Source organism: Syngnathus floridae, chromosome 6, assembly GCF_059516105.1.
Source record: "Syngnathus floridae isolate MCC-2025c chromosome 6, RoL_Sflo_1.0, whole genome shotgun sequence".
NCBI classification, from domain to species: Eukaryota; Metazoa; Chordata; class Actinopteri; order Syngnathiformes; family Syngnathidae; genus Syngnathus; species Syngnathus floridae.
The window spans coordinates 3,974,974-3,990,000 of record NC_142418.1 but is presented as its reverse complement, the minus strand read 5'-3'; the positions used below and the strand labels follow the sequence as shown (position 1 = coordinate 3,990,000).

The 15,027-nt window shown below is 42.8% G+C and overlaps 1 protein-coding gene across 9 annotated transcripts in view; it reads right to left on the bottom strand.

Annotated features, from left to right (window-relative positions):
• meak7 (MTOR associated protein, eak-7 homolog) overlaps positions 1-15,027 on the bottom strand; it is a 93,576-nt gene that overhangs the window by 12,986 nt on the left and 65,563 nt on the right. For 4 of the 9 annotated variants that reach the window (XM_088379333.1, XM_088379329.1, XM_088379341.1 and 1 more), the window contains one exon: positions 14,783-14,909. The exons of the other annotated variants lie outside the window; for them this stretch is intronic. In XM_088379333.1, coding sequence (XP_088235459.1) covers positions 14,783-14,909 — 127 coding nt within the window. The remainder of the gene's footprint in view (positions 1-14,782; positions 14,910-15,027) is intronic. 9 annotated transcript variants of the gene reach the window in all.

Genomic DNA, 15,027 nt, shown 5'->3' with positions numbered 1-15,027 from the left:
AAATTGGACTGGACAACTTTATAAAAAGAGATAGGTGAGAGGGATTTCCATATTTTATGTATTTTAGCGAGAGGGGGGAATAGTCATCGGGCCGCCGGTTCCCTCGTGGCCAGCCTGTTTCCCTAATTCGGATTTTAGAAGCAAGATCGAACTGATCACTCGACTTTGCTTCCACCAAAAATAGCACGTAGCTGGTATTTACCTCTTCCCTTTTTTATGAACTGTGTTTTGCAATCGAATTGTTCTGGGATTGAATGATTTTATTAACACGGGTATCAGTGAGTGAAATTGTTCAGTTTCTGGAGTAATTGAGATTTGTAATTCTATTCCATGGTTTTTTTCAATAAATGTGTTTTGTATATTACTTACTTCGTTGTGCGCGGATTTGTACTGAATATGCAACCGAAGGTTCAGGCCCGCTTCCCCTTTTTTTTTGACGGGCCGCGTAAAAAGGAACTTTGAACAAGTTAGAGACTTAAATAACTTCCGTAGTTATTTGAGCCACGAGTGAATTGCGATCCGTTCGAAAGTTATTTCGTCTGAATAAATTAAAGGAAGTGTTTAAATCAGATTATTGGGTTGTGTAGAATGGAAAGTTATTTAACTATTTGAAAGGCTCAGGCCCGCTTCCCCTTTTTGACGGGCCGCGTAAAAAGTAACTCTGAGCAAGTTAGAGAATTAAAAAACTTTTGTAAATATTTAACGGAAGAGTTGATTTCGTTAAAAGTGAATTCGGTTGAGAAATTACTTCCTCTAAATAACATAACGACGACGATTGAAATAAATCAGTGAAGTTGGCGGAGGATAAAAGTATTTCAACTGTCCGTCGGGCGCGGCCCAGTTCCCCTTTTTGTCGGGCCGCGTCAAAAGCTAAATGGGACACGATCAAAAAGTAGACTTGCCTTCCAAATTAATTATTGGGCAAATCTAAATAGAGCACGACATTTTTATTCGGTTTAAGAAAGTTGCTATTCTTTTTGAAGCAATTAAGTGGGGTGAAGAACTCCGACGGTCAAGTGCTAGATCTACGTATAGGAAGTTAGAATTAATCATATAAAGTGCATTAATTTTCTTCTTAAATGCTATTATTGTCACACTTTTATTAATTCGATTCTCTTTCGAATGAAAAAGTTGGTCGGCTCGCTGCATGAGCGACCAAGTGGAACGGACCCATATCAACATTTACTTCGGCAAAAACTAGTGCTTGGGTGCGCTATACAAACGAATCCCTGAGGTCTTAACAAAGACATCTAAAAAATATCCGTAACAAAATAAGAACTTCAAACACTAGCGGGGAGCCATCAATACGATGCGGTCACTTCGAAGTCTTGCCTCGAATTGAGTTACTCGGCTCGAGCTTCGGGTGACTTGAGAGGGATTGGCGTCGTACAGAAATTAGATTGATTCCGGTGGAGTTAATTTAACTCGGGTGGTTAGATTACGGACGAATCTCCGAACCCGGCTAAAACAAACCCGTTACCGGGAAGCCGGTGGCACCTTAATGCAAGAGGTGCGTTTGACATTTTGGCGCCCAACGAGTAGGAGGGGGGTTGTGATTAAAAGTTTAGAAAAAATAAAAATAAGAAAATAGAAGAACATTTTTGTTTTGTTTTGCTCACAGCTCCAAAACGAACCTGTGTGGAATTTTCCAGTTTTTTCTTCCCAGAGGCTGTTTTAATTCCACTCACTGATACAAATAAATGTCAGAACGGCCTTGAGTGACATAAGTACAGTCTCTTTAAGGAATAGAGTTTCCTAGAAAAGAACCTTGATAGCACGGGAGGATTAGAACTGTATTGTGTCATAGTAAACGGCGACCGTAGCCCCTCAGCACATTACTTTAGGCATGAGTAAGGAGGAGTTCCTCCACAGCTTGTACTTGTATGGGGTGCTGAAAGTAATGTTTGTAGTATACGCAGAGTATGCGGCAGAACTTGCAAAAGAAAGAGGGGCCGGTACATGGGCACGGATATTGGGTATAAATACAGAAGATGAACCAGTGAATTCGGTTGAGAAATTACTTCCTCTAAATAACATAACGACGACGATTGAAATAAATCAGTGAAGTTGGCGGAGGATAAAAGTATTTCAACTGTCCGTCGGGCGCGGCCCAGTTCCCCTTTTTGTCGGGCCGCGTCAAAAGCTAAATGGGACACGATCAAAAAGTAGACTTGCCTTCCAAATTAATTATTGGGCAAATCTAAATAGAGCACGACATTTTTATTCGGTTTAAGAAAGTTGCTATTCTTTTTGAAGCAATTAAGTGGGGTGAAGAACTCCGACGGTCAAGTGCTAGATCTACGTATAGGAAGTTAGAATTAATCATATAAAGTGCATTAATTTTCTTCTTAAATGCTATTATTGTCACACTTTTATTAATTCGATACTCTTTCGAATGAAAAAGTTGGTCGGCTCGCTGCATGAGCGACCAAGTGGAACGGACCCATATCAACATTTACTTCGGCAAAAACTAGTGCTTGGGTGCGCTATACAAACGAATCCCTGAGGTCTTAACAAAGACATCTAAAAAATATCCGTAACAAAATAAGAACTTCAAACACTAGCGGGGAGCCATCAATACGATGCGGTCACTTCGAAGTCTTGCCTCGAATTGAGTTACTCGGCTCGAGCTTCGGGTGACTTGAGAGGGATTGGCGTCGTACAGAAATTAGATTGATTCCGGTGGAGTTAATTTAACTCGGGTGGTTAGATTACGGACGAATCTCCGAACCCGGCTAAAACAAACCCGTTACCGGGAAGCCGGGGGCACCTTAATGCAAGAGGTGCGTTTGACAATACTTATAAGCATTAACAAAACTTCATAAACAATTAACTAATGAACGTAACAACAAATGTTTGTAAATGAGTAAGATATTGTCTGTTTATATTATATCATGTAATTTTTAATCATTAGTGAAACATGAGTAACAAATTATTAAGGGACCGTTATAAGGCACGAGTGTAGATTTACTAAATAATGATCAAATTATTGACAACACATTTATAAATGTTTGTAAATGAGTAAGACTGTTAATGTTTGTAAAACATTGAAAGTGTTATTTGTAAATAATTTGTACAGTAATTTTAAGTAAATGGTATTATTAGACTAGCTCAGTGGCCTCATGATAGAGTGTCCGCCCTGAGACTGGAAGGTTGTGGGTTCAAACCCCGGCCGGGTCATACCAAAGACTATAAAAATGGGACCCATTGCCTCCCTGCTTGGCACTCAGCATTAAGGGTTGGAATTGGGGAGTTGGATCACCAAATGATTCCCAGGTGCGGCACTGCTGCTGCTCAACTGCTCCCCTCTCCCCCAGGGGATGGATCAAAATCGGGGATGGGTTAAATGCAGAGGACAAATTTCACCACACCCAGGTGTGTGTGTGACGACCATTGGGACATTAACTTTATGTTTAATAAGTTATTAACTTTGTGCATCCTTTTATCTCAAGTGAGAACACTTTCTCATATACAACAGCTTTTTTCATCCCTTAATCGAAGGTGAGAACACTTTCTCACATACAACAGCTTACTTCAAACTGTGTAACTCACTCTAATCACAGTGGTTTCTGCTCCTAGGAACGAAAAATAAAACAATCTCGGGCCTGTTGTTAACGTAATTACACTTTCAAAAGGATAACTATGCAAAAAAATTACAGTCGTATGCAAAAGTTTGGGCACCCCTGATCATTTTAAAGATTTTTCCTTATAAATCATTGGTTGTTCGGATCGGCAATTTCAGTTAAATATATCATATAGCAGACAAACACAGTGATACATATTTGAAAAGTGAAATGAAGTTTATAGGATTTACAGAAAGTGTGCAATCATTACCGTATTTTTCGGACTATAAGTCCATTCTTTTATAGTTTGGGTCGGGGGGCGACTTATACTGAGGAGCGACTTATATGTGAACTTTATCAAAATAAAAAAATAAAAAATAAAAAAAGTGAAACCGCAATAAACGAACCGCGATGTAGCAAGGGATTACTGTGATTTGAACTGCAAGTGACGTCAGCGGCACGGTGGTTGTTTACATAAAGGACAAAGGATTCGATCACGGGATGACGAAGATGACGAAGGGCCCCATATACTATCGGCATCATTAACGGCTTTGTAAGTGACACGGAGGATGAAGAGTTTAAATAATTTAATGATTTGGAGTGACACAGAAGGTTTGAAAAGCTATTTCGGCTTTTACGCACGCTCGGTCCCATTCTACGGAGCACCTCCGTGGCTGGAAGTTGGGGGCCGGCGCTCGGCTGCTGGCTGTCCGGGGACGGTGGATGGGGCTCGGACACTGCTTCTACGCACACCCGGTCCAACTCTACGCAGGTCCCAGACACCTCCGTGGCTGGAAGTGCTACCTCCGGGGATGGAAGTCCACGCCGCTATTTATGTTATAGTTATTTGATATATTTTATTTCGTGTAGCAACTTGTATAGGTTTTTATCATTACAGTTCAGTAGTTGTTGGCTTGTTGAACTCTTTTTTTGTTAAATAAAGAGCCGTTTACCAAACCCACGTCTTTCCTGGAACTTTGTTAATGCTACAATATAGTTATATACCGTAATTTCCGGACTATAAGTCGCGTTTTTTTTCATAGTTTGGGTGGGGGGGCGACTTATACTCAGGAGCGACTTATGTTTTTTTTTCACAAATTTTTACTTGATCATTAAGACATCACTTAAAAGTATAGTTGACCACTTCTCATGTTATTTTTAGTATAGTTGATCACTTAACATGCTTTTATATCTTTATCTTGAACATATTTAAAACATAAAAAATAGAGAAAACATCAAATGAAGCAATTAACACTTTAAAGCACCATATCCAAGTCCACTGTCTGTTTGCTCCTCTTATATTTATTATTATTATTTATTATTATTTGTTTATTTATCATTTATTCAACACTCTTATTTATTCATTGTTTATGCCTTCTTGTTTTTTTTTGTGTTGCTTGTATGGATATGTGTACTATCTCACCGAGGGATAGTGGGAACGTAATTTCAATCTCTTTGTGTGTCTTGGTATATGAAAAAAAAAAAAAAATCGACAATAAAGAGGACTTTGTCTCTGATAAAACAACCAAATAAACAAAACAAAAAACCACATCTGAAAAAATATATATTTTCAGACGAAACTGGATGAGGGCGCTTTAAATTTCATCGTTGGCCGTGACTCATCAACTGCTTAAGAAAAATGGCACCAAAAAGAAAGTCATATTTTGCAAGTTACAAACTTCAAGTTGTAAAATGTGCAGCTGAAAACAGTAATCGAGCAGCAGAAAGAAAGTTTGGAGAACCGTGATGTATCAATGGATTACTATTTCAAGTGACGTCAGTGGCACCGCGCGGCGCGACCCACGTAAGGACTACCGGCATCATTAGCGGTGATCATTTCTAAGTGACACGGAGGACAAAGAGTTTAAAGGAATTAAGGATTTGGAGTGACATAGAAGGTTTGGAAAACTATTATGGCTTTTACGCACGCCCGGTCCTACTCTACTGAGTCGGGGGCCGGCGCTCGGCCGAGTGGCTGTCCGCAAACGGTGCATGGGGCTCGGACATGGCCATTACGCACGCCTGGTCCTATGCCATGGAGCTCTCGTGTCTTGAAGTCCACGCCGCCACACGCTTGGAAGTTTTGTTTAATAAAGAGCCGTTTACCAAACCCACGTCTATCCTTGTACTTTGTTAACGCTACACTATAGTTATATACTAGATCTGTGGAATAAAGACGAGGCTGACGTCAGGGCGCACGCGCGGCGATGTTGACAAAGGACGAGGAATTTGATCGATGGATTTAATGGATTTAAAGTGCACGGATGGTTTGATAATATTATTGCTTATATTATAGTTATTTGAAATATAGTTTATCGTTATATGAGCCTGTGGAATATTTTGAAGTGCAAGCGCCCTCAGCCTCGCGCAGCCATTGTTGACAAAGAACGATCGATGGATTTAATGAATTGGAGTGACACCGATGGTTTTATAAACATGTTATTTATGTAATGGTTGTCCTAAATCACTCTATATGTTACGTCAGGCCCGGTCTCAGCTCCTCATTTGTGTTTGTCACGTTAGCATACCTATCGTTTAGCCTGTTGCTATCGTATCGAATGATCGATGGATTTAATGAATTGGAGTGACACCAATGGTTTTATAAACATGTTATTCACGTAATAGTTGTCCTTAATCACTCTATATGTTACATCAGGCCCGTTCTCAGCTCTTTGTTTGTGTTTGTCACGTTAGCATACCTATCGTTTAGCTTGTTGTTGCTCGTTCATGACTGTTTTTGGTGTGGGATTTTGTTGAATAAATTGCCCCCCAAAATGCGACTTATACTCCGGAGCGACTTATATATGTTTTTTTTTTCACTTATTGGGGCATTTTATGGCTGCTGCGACTTATACTCCGGAGCGACTTATAGTCCGGAAAATACAGTATGTACTATCACTCAGAGCGATACTGTAATTAATCTCGGGGTAATATTTGACCAAACGCTCTCCTTTCAAAAGCACATTAAGAATATAACCAGAATTGCGTTTTTTCACCTTCATAATATTGCTAAGATTCGTCCGATCCGCTCGACCGGTGATGCGGAAACTATTATACATGCGTTCGTCATGTCAAGTCAAGTCAAGTTTATTTGTATAGCCCTAAATCACAAACAGTCTCAAAAGGCTTCACATAGCCAAAATTGACAATTATTCTCAAAGCATCCCCTGATCTTAAGCTCCCAAAAGGGCAAGGAAAAACTCAAAAAACCCCTGCCAGGGGAAAATGAGAAACCTTGAGAAGGGATCACAGATGGAAGGATCCCCCTTTCAGGATCACCAGGTTGTAATGGATGCAGAGAGGGCACAAGTAATACATAATATGAAAATCAATGAAAAAATGGATGTCGGAGGTGCCCTCGATTGTCCTGGCAGTGTCTTCAAGGGGGTTGAGCTGCGTCACGTCGCGCCTGGATTACTGTAATGTATTATTATCTGGTCTTCCTAAGTCCCGCATCAAAAGTCTACAGTTAGTACAAAATGCTTCTGCGAGGCTGCTCTCACGGACAAGAAAATTTGATCACATTACCCCAATATTAGCCAATTTACATTGGCTCCCGGTCCATTTAAGATGTGACTTCAAGGTTCTTCTATTAACCGATAAATCACTGCATGGCTTAGCACCTTCATATCTTGTCGACCTAGTTGTTCCTTATGTTCCGTCTCGTAACCTTCGTTCGCAAAACGCTAGTCTTTTAGTGACACCGAGGGCCAAGAAAATGTCTGCAGGGTCTAGAGCATTTTCTGTTCGGGCTCCAGAGCTTTGGAATGCCCTACCAATGGATATTAGAACTGCTACCTCAGTCGAAACATTCAAGACACGTTTAAAGACACATTTCTGTGATATGTCCTTTAATTAGTGGCCGATTTGGCTGGAGTTTGTTTTCGCTCCCTCTCCACACTCCCCCACACCCCACCCCTCCCTGGCTGGGGAGGTGGTTAGGTGGCACCCAACCTGACAGTGGCTATCTGGATTCTCGTGGACCAAGTCATGATGAGGGAATTGCAGCTCAACCTCCTCGAAGACACTGCCAGGACAATCGAGGGCACCTCCGGCAGCTCTTCGCTTTGACTTGGACATCCACTTTTTCATTGATTTTCATATTATGTATTATTTGTGCCCTCTCTACATCCATTGCACCCTGGTGATCCTGAAAGGGGGATCCTTCCATCTGTGGTCCCTTCTCAAGGTTTCTCATTTTCCCCTGGTAGTTTTTTTTTTAGTTTTTCCTTGCCCTTTTGGGTGCTTAAGATCAGGGGATGCTTTGAGAATAATGTGAAGCCCTTTGAGACTGGTTGTGATTTAGGGCTATACAAATAAACTTGACTTGACGTTTTGTAAGGGAATTGGGATGAACCATTGTGGCTTTTCATATACCCTCAACTCCCAACACTCTCTCCATACAAGAAGTGTCAGAGGCTGGGCCACGAAAAAGTGAGCAAGTCCATCCGGGATAGGTCAGATTTCAGTCATTCCAAAATTAACATGTTCACATGGCTGAAATTCATGTACAGTTAAGTTTATTTTGCTGTTCCTTTCTGTGTTTTAATATGTATTTATTTTCTTGATATTCCAAGGTGTGAATGGTACAACTGTGGGTTTTTTTAAAGAAAGGGTTAATATTTGGAGAACAATGTGACATTGGATATTTATGAGGGACTAACTGTAAGACATTAAGTAACAAGTCCAATTATAATATCGATGTTAAGTACAGTACACAGAAATAATAAGCACAGCATTTTGAAAAGTAACATTTTGAACTATATCTCAATAATCACACAATTGATTTCCAAAATGTGCATAGAGTAAGTTTAATAAAACATCGGGGTTGAATATAACGTCAGTTAAGCTTACAGCAGGAAAGTCGGATTAATAAAATAACTTGAGTTTCTTTGAGTCTTTCATTGGGTTGTGCTCACTTTTGCACCACCACAGTTTCACAAAAATACAAAAATATGTAATTTAAATTATATATAAGACATATCATGGCAAATCCACTTGTTTTGCTTTTAAATTCATTTTCTTGTGTATTTGGAGTCTCCAAGAGTATAGAAAAGTGTAATATACCTCTCCAGGTGCTGCAGAGATACTTTTATGATCTGTTTGTGGAGCTATTTTTTACTCCTTCAGTTTTCTCTGTTTTCTATTACGTATTTTTATCTATTACATCACATCCGGTGGAGCGGAACAAACCAAACATGGTAATGGGTGTTGACAAACAGTTTCGCAAATCCACCATCTTTATTACTCGGAGAGACTTTTGTAGTCCAAACAACTCAAGGATGCCGAAGTGGAAAGATCAAAATGTTCCGTTGTTGGATGCATCAAGCCACACAAATCATTGCACCGTCCCTCAGCATCAGAATCTTATCTCAAAGAAGTGCCTGGTCAAATTTCATTCAACAGTGTTCCCACGTCTGTGGGCTAAGTCCTGCTTGTTCAAGGATGAGTGTTTCAGAAATCTTTTGTCAGAAAAGAGAAAGATTCGCCGAAAGACTGTTTCATTGATGGTTCAGTTCCTTCAATCTATGGAAACGACGGATACAGTAAAGCGGTAAGCTTGAGATGTGTCAAGTGACATGGTGGCTGGATTGTACAGATGGTGCATATATGTGTATAGGATTGTTCCCAGGCAAAATTGGCTTTGCTGCAATTCCAAAGTGTACCAAAAGATGGTGCAAAATATTGTTTTATGCTGAGGAAGGACGGCCTTCATCCTAACAGTGAAGGCGCTATCATGCTTTCTAGTAACAGATTACTGTTTGAGCCGTTCAGGACAGGCAACTTTAGAGCAGGCCGGGTCACAGGTGGTTACAGTACCTGTTAGGATGGGTTTGGAGTCTGTTAAGTTAAAGTTAACTAGCGCTAGGCTAGACTCGCATCATGCACATAGCTTCTTGTGTAGACGAGTGCGTCAGTTTGAATAGTGCTACAGCATATATTGACACACGTTCTTCTTTTTGAAGGTAATCCCGGGCCGAAACACCGCAATCTTACTCGTATTTCGTCCAAAAATCCTCCGATAGATACAAACTCTGATCAACCGATTAGATTCAAACTCGGTTTCATGAATATTAGATCACTCCACTCGTTAATGACCTCATTACAAACCATAATCTAAACATTTTTGGTCTTTGCAAACCTGGTTAAAACCTAATGAATTCCTGCCACTTAATGAGGCCTCACCTCCAAATTTTGTGAGCTTGCATGTTGCACATCCTCGTAAAAAGGGTGGGGGTGTAGCCCTTATCTCCAATTCCTATCTTAGACTGAGCCCTCATTCAATTAACGCATTTAAAACTTTTGAAGTTCTTGTTGTCCCGATCCACAGCTTTGCCCTCGTTTTATCTCGCTGTTATCTACCGTACGCCCGGGGCTTACTCTGGTTTCCTGGATGAATTTTCAGAATTCGTGGCTGACTAAGTGACAAATGCGGATAATATAATTATTATGGGGGATTTCAATATCCATATAAATTTACCGTCAGAGCCACTTACTCTGGCGTTTCAGACAATAATTGATAAGTTTGGTTTTACGCAAGCAATACAGGCAGCAACACCTAAAAAGAGGAAAGAACAAGACAAACAAGGGCAGCAAATTGGGGGAAGGAAGCAATTTGTTGCTATAGATGAGAGCAACTTCCGGCACAAGAGAAAGGTAAGTACATTCAATCATCTTTACAAGGCGTCCCACAATGACGCATCACTGTGAAGTACCGTACTTTCCGGACTATAAATCGATCCGGAGTACAAGGCGCACTAACCATAAAATACATAAGGAAGAAAATAACATGTACAAGTCAAACCGGAGTACAAGTCGCATTTTTCAGTGATGAGAATGGCAAATGTGAAAAAACACTGAAAAGTAGCTGGGGGTCTGGGTCAGCCCCCCAGATATATATATATAAACTATATATAAAATCATTCAAGATTTATTCTTTAACGATATCATGACAATATTATGACAATATCATGACAAGAGCGTAACATTAGCTTACATGTAACATCATGTTACTTTCTAAACCCACATACTTGTAAAAGTAAAAAAGTACCTTCGTGTTTTTTTGTTTTGATGTCCTCCTTAATGTTCCTAGCGCCGCAGCGTCCATAGCTGATCATATCTTGACAGAGAATATACAAAACCTTCCCCAGGACATCTACTTTACGGATATGTTCCGTCAGGCACGTGGTTACGAACTGTGTTGCGAGTTGTACGATGACGCTGCTCTCGAGCCATGCCCATCTGAAGCAGTTCTTGATCCCGTACGATCCTCATGTTGGCGAAAACTTTTGCTGGGTAGGCCCTAGATCTATCTAACTGAATAACTCGTCTACAAGTGATGAAAACCGAATCGCAAATTCACATTGTGGCGGTGTAAAAACACTAGTTCTCCGCGCAAGTTAAGTTAACAAGTGTAGATAATGTGACGAAAGTAGCACCAAAATGCCGCCGAAAATAAGGCGGATGTTGTCGCATCACTGCTGCCAGTGAGTTATGTTTACAGAGGCAAGCCGATTTTCGTACTCACAGCTTAACTAATTTTGCCTTGAGATGTGCCAAAAGATGCCGTCGCAGCGGGCGAATGCTCGCGAGTCGCCGAGGCGAATCGTCCGCTTCCATATCCCCACCCATAATACTAAAATACTCTGTATGTTTTGTGGAACACTGACAACACTTCAACAAGATGGCGCCGCGAATGGCCACCTCAGTGACTCGCTCTCTGCTTCTTTGTGTTATTTTGTGTGTTATTTGCGTCATCAGCTGCCCACCCCGGATATCTTTTACCAGAGAAGAACTGTTAAACATCGGAGAGTCTTCTCCTGATACTTTTCGACGGTTTTCACTGACTCAGTCTGTTTGACGGAGATTTTAGCCGGAGCGGGGGCGCTCTACTAGCTAGCATGCCGAAGACGGCGGCGTGGCAAGCGCACCGGAGCTCTCGTGAAGTTGAGGCAAAGAGGGTTCCGTGCTCCCCTAACATCAATTCATCTGGAGAATGTCCGCTCTCTGGCTAACAAGATAGATGAACTGCTGCTTCTCATTTCAAGGAACACGGACGTTAGCAGATCCGCCACCCTGTGCTTCGTCAAAACGTGGCTTGACGGACGCACCCCCCACCACGCCGTAGAGCTAAGAGGGTTTCAGCTACTACGCGCAGATCGCAGCGCGGAGCTCACCGGAAAAACAAAGGGAGGTGGTCTGTGTTTCTATATTAATGAAGGTTGGTGTACTGATGTCACGGTGTTGAAAGAGTCTTGCAGCCCTCTCCTAGAAACACTTCATAAACTGCTGGCCGTTTTATTCACCACGTGAGTTCTCCTCGATCGTTATGGCGGCTGTTTACATTCCACCACACGCACGTGCGAGTGAAGCCACGCAGCTGCTGGCTGACCAGGTAACAGTCATGGAGAAAATATTACCAAACTCAATGATCATTGATCTGGGTGGTTTTAACAAAGCAAACCTCGCACACGAACTCCCCAAATACAGACAGCACATAACGTGTCCCACCAGAGGTACACAGACACTGGACCACTGGTACACCGTATTAAAGGACGCATATCGCTCTGTGCCCCGTGCAGCTTTAGGACTCTCGGACTACTGTCCAGTTCATCTGATCCCGGCCTACAGGCAGAAATTAAAAACTTCCAAGCCTGTGGTGAGGACTGTGAGGAAGTGGACAGTGGAGTCAAAGCAGGACCTCCAAGCCTGCTTTGACTGCACCGATTGGGGAGTTTTTGAAGCTGCAACTTCAGACCTACATGAACTCACTGACACTGTCACATCATACATCCGTTTTTGTGAGGATCTGTGTGTGCAGACTAAGACGTTCTGCACGTACAACAACGACAAACGTTGGTTTACACCGAACCTCTGGGTGCTGTGCAAAGCCAAGGAGGAGGCCTACAGGAGTGGCGACCAGGACATGTTCAAGCAGACCAGAAACACACTAAACCGAGAGGTCAGGAAAGCCAAGAGGTGTTACGGGGAGAGCCTGGAGAGACACCTCTCTGCTAATCCTGATCCCTCAACAGTGTGGAAAGGTCTGCAGAGCATCACGGGCTTCAAGAAACCAACTGTACAGAGCCCAAGGCTTGTAAACCAGCTAAACAGGTTCTACTGCAGGTTTGATCGATCCTTCCACACAACGGGACCTCCTGCAGCACAATCAACATACTCACCTCCCCCCACAACCGCTCTGTCCACACCTCCATCACCTTGGTCACCAACTCTCTCTCTTGCAGAGGCCGCGCCCGCACTCCAGATCCGCGAGGAGGAAGTGCGCCAGATGTTCCGGAGACAAAAGATCAGGAAGGCACCGGGCCCAGACGGCGTGTCACCTTCCTGCTTGAAAGTCTGCGCTGAGCAGCTGGCGCCCACCTTTGCACGGATCTTCAATCGTTCCCTGGAGCTGTGTGAGGTGCCCTCGTGCTTCAAGAGCTCCACCATCGTTCCAGTGGCCAAGAAGCCTGCCATCACAGGTCTGAATGACTATAGACCTGTTGCACTGACATCTGTGGTCATGAAATCTTTCGAGGGGTTAGTGCTGAACCACCTGAAGGATGTCACGGCCCCCCTGCTTGATGCGGTCAACATGGGACTGCACTACATCCTGCAACACCTGGGCACCCCAAGAACGTACGGCAGGATCCTGTTGTGGACTTCAGCTCGGCGTTCAACACCATCGCTCCTGACATCCTCCAACAGAAGCTCATCCAGCTCGTGGTGCCTGCCTCCACTTGTCAGTGGATCACTTCCTGACCAACAGGAGACAGCGTGTGAGGCTGGGAAGCATCACATCTGACACCCGGACCACCAATACTGGAGCCCCTCAGGGGTGCGTCCTCTCCCCACTGCTCTTCTCCCTCTACACCAAAGATTTCTTCGCAGATGACTCTCCTGTGAAGCTCCTGAAGTATGCAGACGACACCACTCTCATCGGACTGATCCAGAACGGTGATGAGACTGCGTACAGACAGGAGGTGGAACGGCTGTTCCACTGGTGCAGCCAAAACCACCTGGAGCTGAACCTGCTCAAGACCGTGGAGATGACAGTGGACTTCAGGCGAGGCCCTTCACCACTTTCACCCCTCACTATCCGCAGTAATACTATTCTCTCAACAGACACCTTCAAGTTCCTGGGAACCACAATCTCTCGGGACCTGAAATGGACCGGCCACATAGACTATGTCCGGAAGAAGGCCCAGCAGAGGCTGTACTTCCTCAGACAGCTCAAGAAGTTCAACCTGCCGCGGGAGCTGCTGAAGACCTTCTACAATGCCATCATCCAGTCTGTCCTCTGCACCTCCATCACTGTCTGGTTTGGATCGGCCTCCAAACAAGACAAGCACAGACTGCAACGGACAATCAGGACTGCAGAAAAGATAATTGGGATCATCCTCCCATCTATCCAAGACTTGTACCTGTCCAGGACCAGGAAACGTGCAAGTAACATCTCTACAGACCCTTCTCACCCAGGTTGCAGTCTGTTCGAACTACTCCCCTCTGGACGGCGTTATAGATCTCTACGCCAAAACCAGCAGACACAGAGACAGCTTCTTCCCCCAGGCTGTTGCTCTGGTGAACTCACACCACTCTTAGAGTCTCAGAGTCATTACTGTGCAATAACATCCTGCTCTCCACACCTTTTTTGTCTACACTGTTTGTACTATGTGTCCTCTCTTCATCCATTGCAGCCAGGTCATCCTAGAAGAGGGACCTTCCCATCTGTGGTCTCTTCTCAAGGTTTCTCATTTCCCAGAGCTCGAGTTTTGAGTTTTTCCTTGCCCTCTTGGGAGTTTAAGATCAGGGGATGTTTGAGAATATCTTCCATTTTTCACATGTCCTGAGTGTTGTTGTTAGTCACCTAAATGTTGAACAGAGGCTGTGATTTACCGAAGTCAAATTCCTTGTTTGGCACGCTCAAACATGGAGAATAAAAAACTCTTGAATCGAATTTCTTTTTTTTTTTTTCCGTTTTTACATTTCGTTTTACAATGGAGGATTATTTAATGTAATATACACTTATTGATACACAAACAATGTATGTATGTTAAAAAAAAAGGGTGACACTACGTGGATTTTCACATATCGCGGGTGGCCTTGGAACCAATTATTCGCGATAAACGAGGGATTACTGTATTGAGTGCATAAATTAACTGACATACGACATTCTCATGGTTACAGTATGTGTGGGAAATTTTTACACACAGACTTACTGCAGTTTTCCAGCTGGGGCTGAGTTGAATCGGGCTGTTTGACAGATATTTCCTGACTTCCCTGCTCTTCTGCCTTGCACACCAAATCGCATGTTTTTTCATGCTCTTTTAGCATTTGCTCAAGCATCTGTGGTAGTATTCGAGAAGGAAAACAACAGTGTAAGAGTCATAATATTCAAATAATTTCTTGAACAGGGCTCACCTCTTGGAAACTAACCTTTTGATTAATGAGGGAATTACTTATC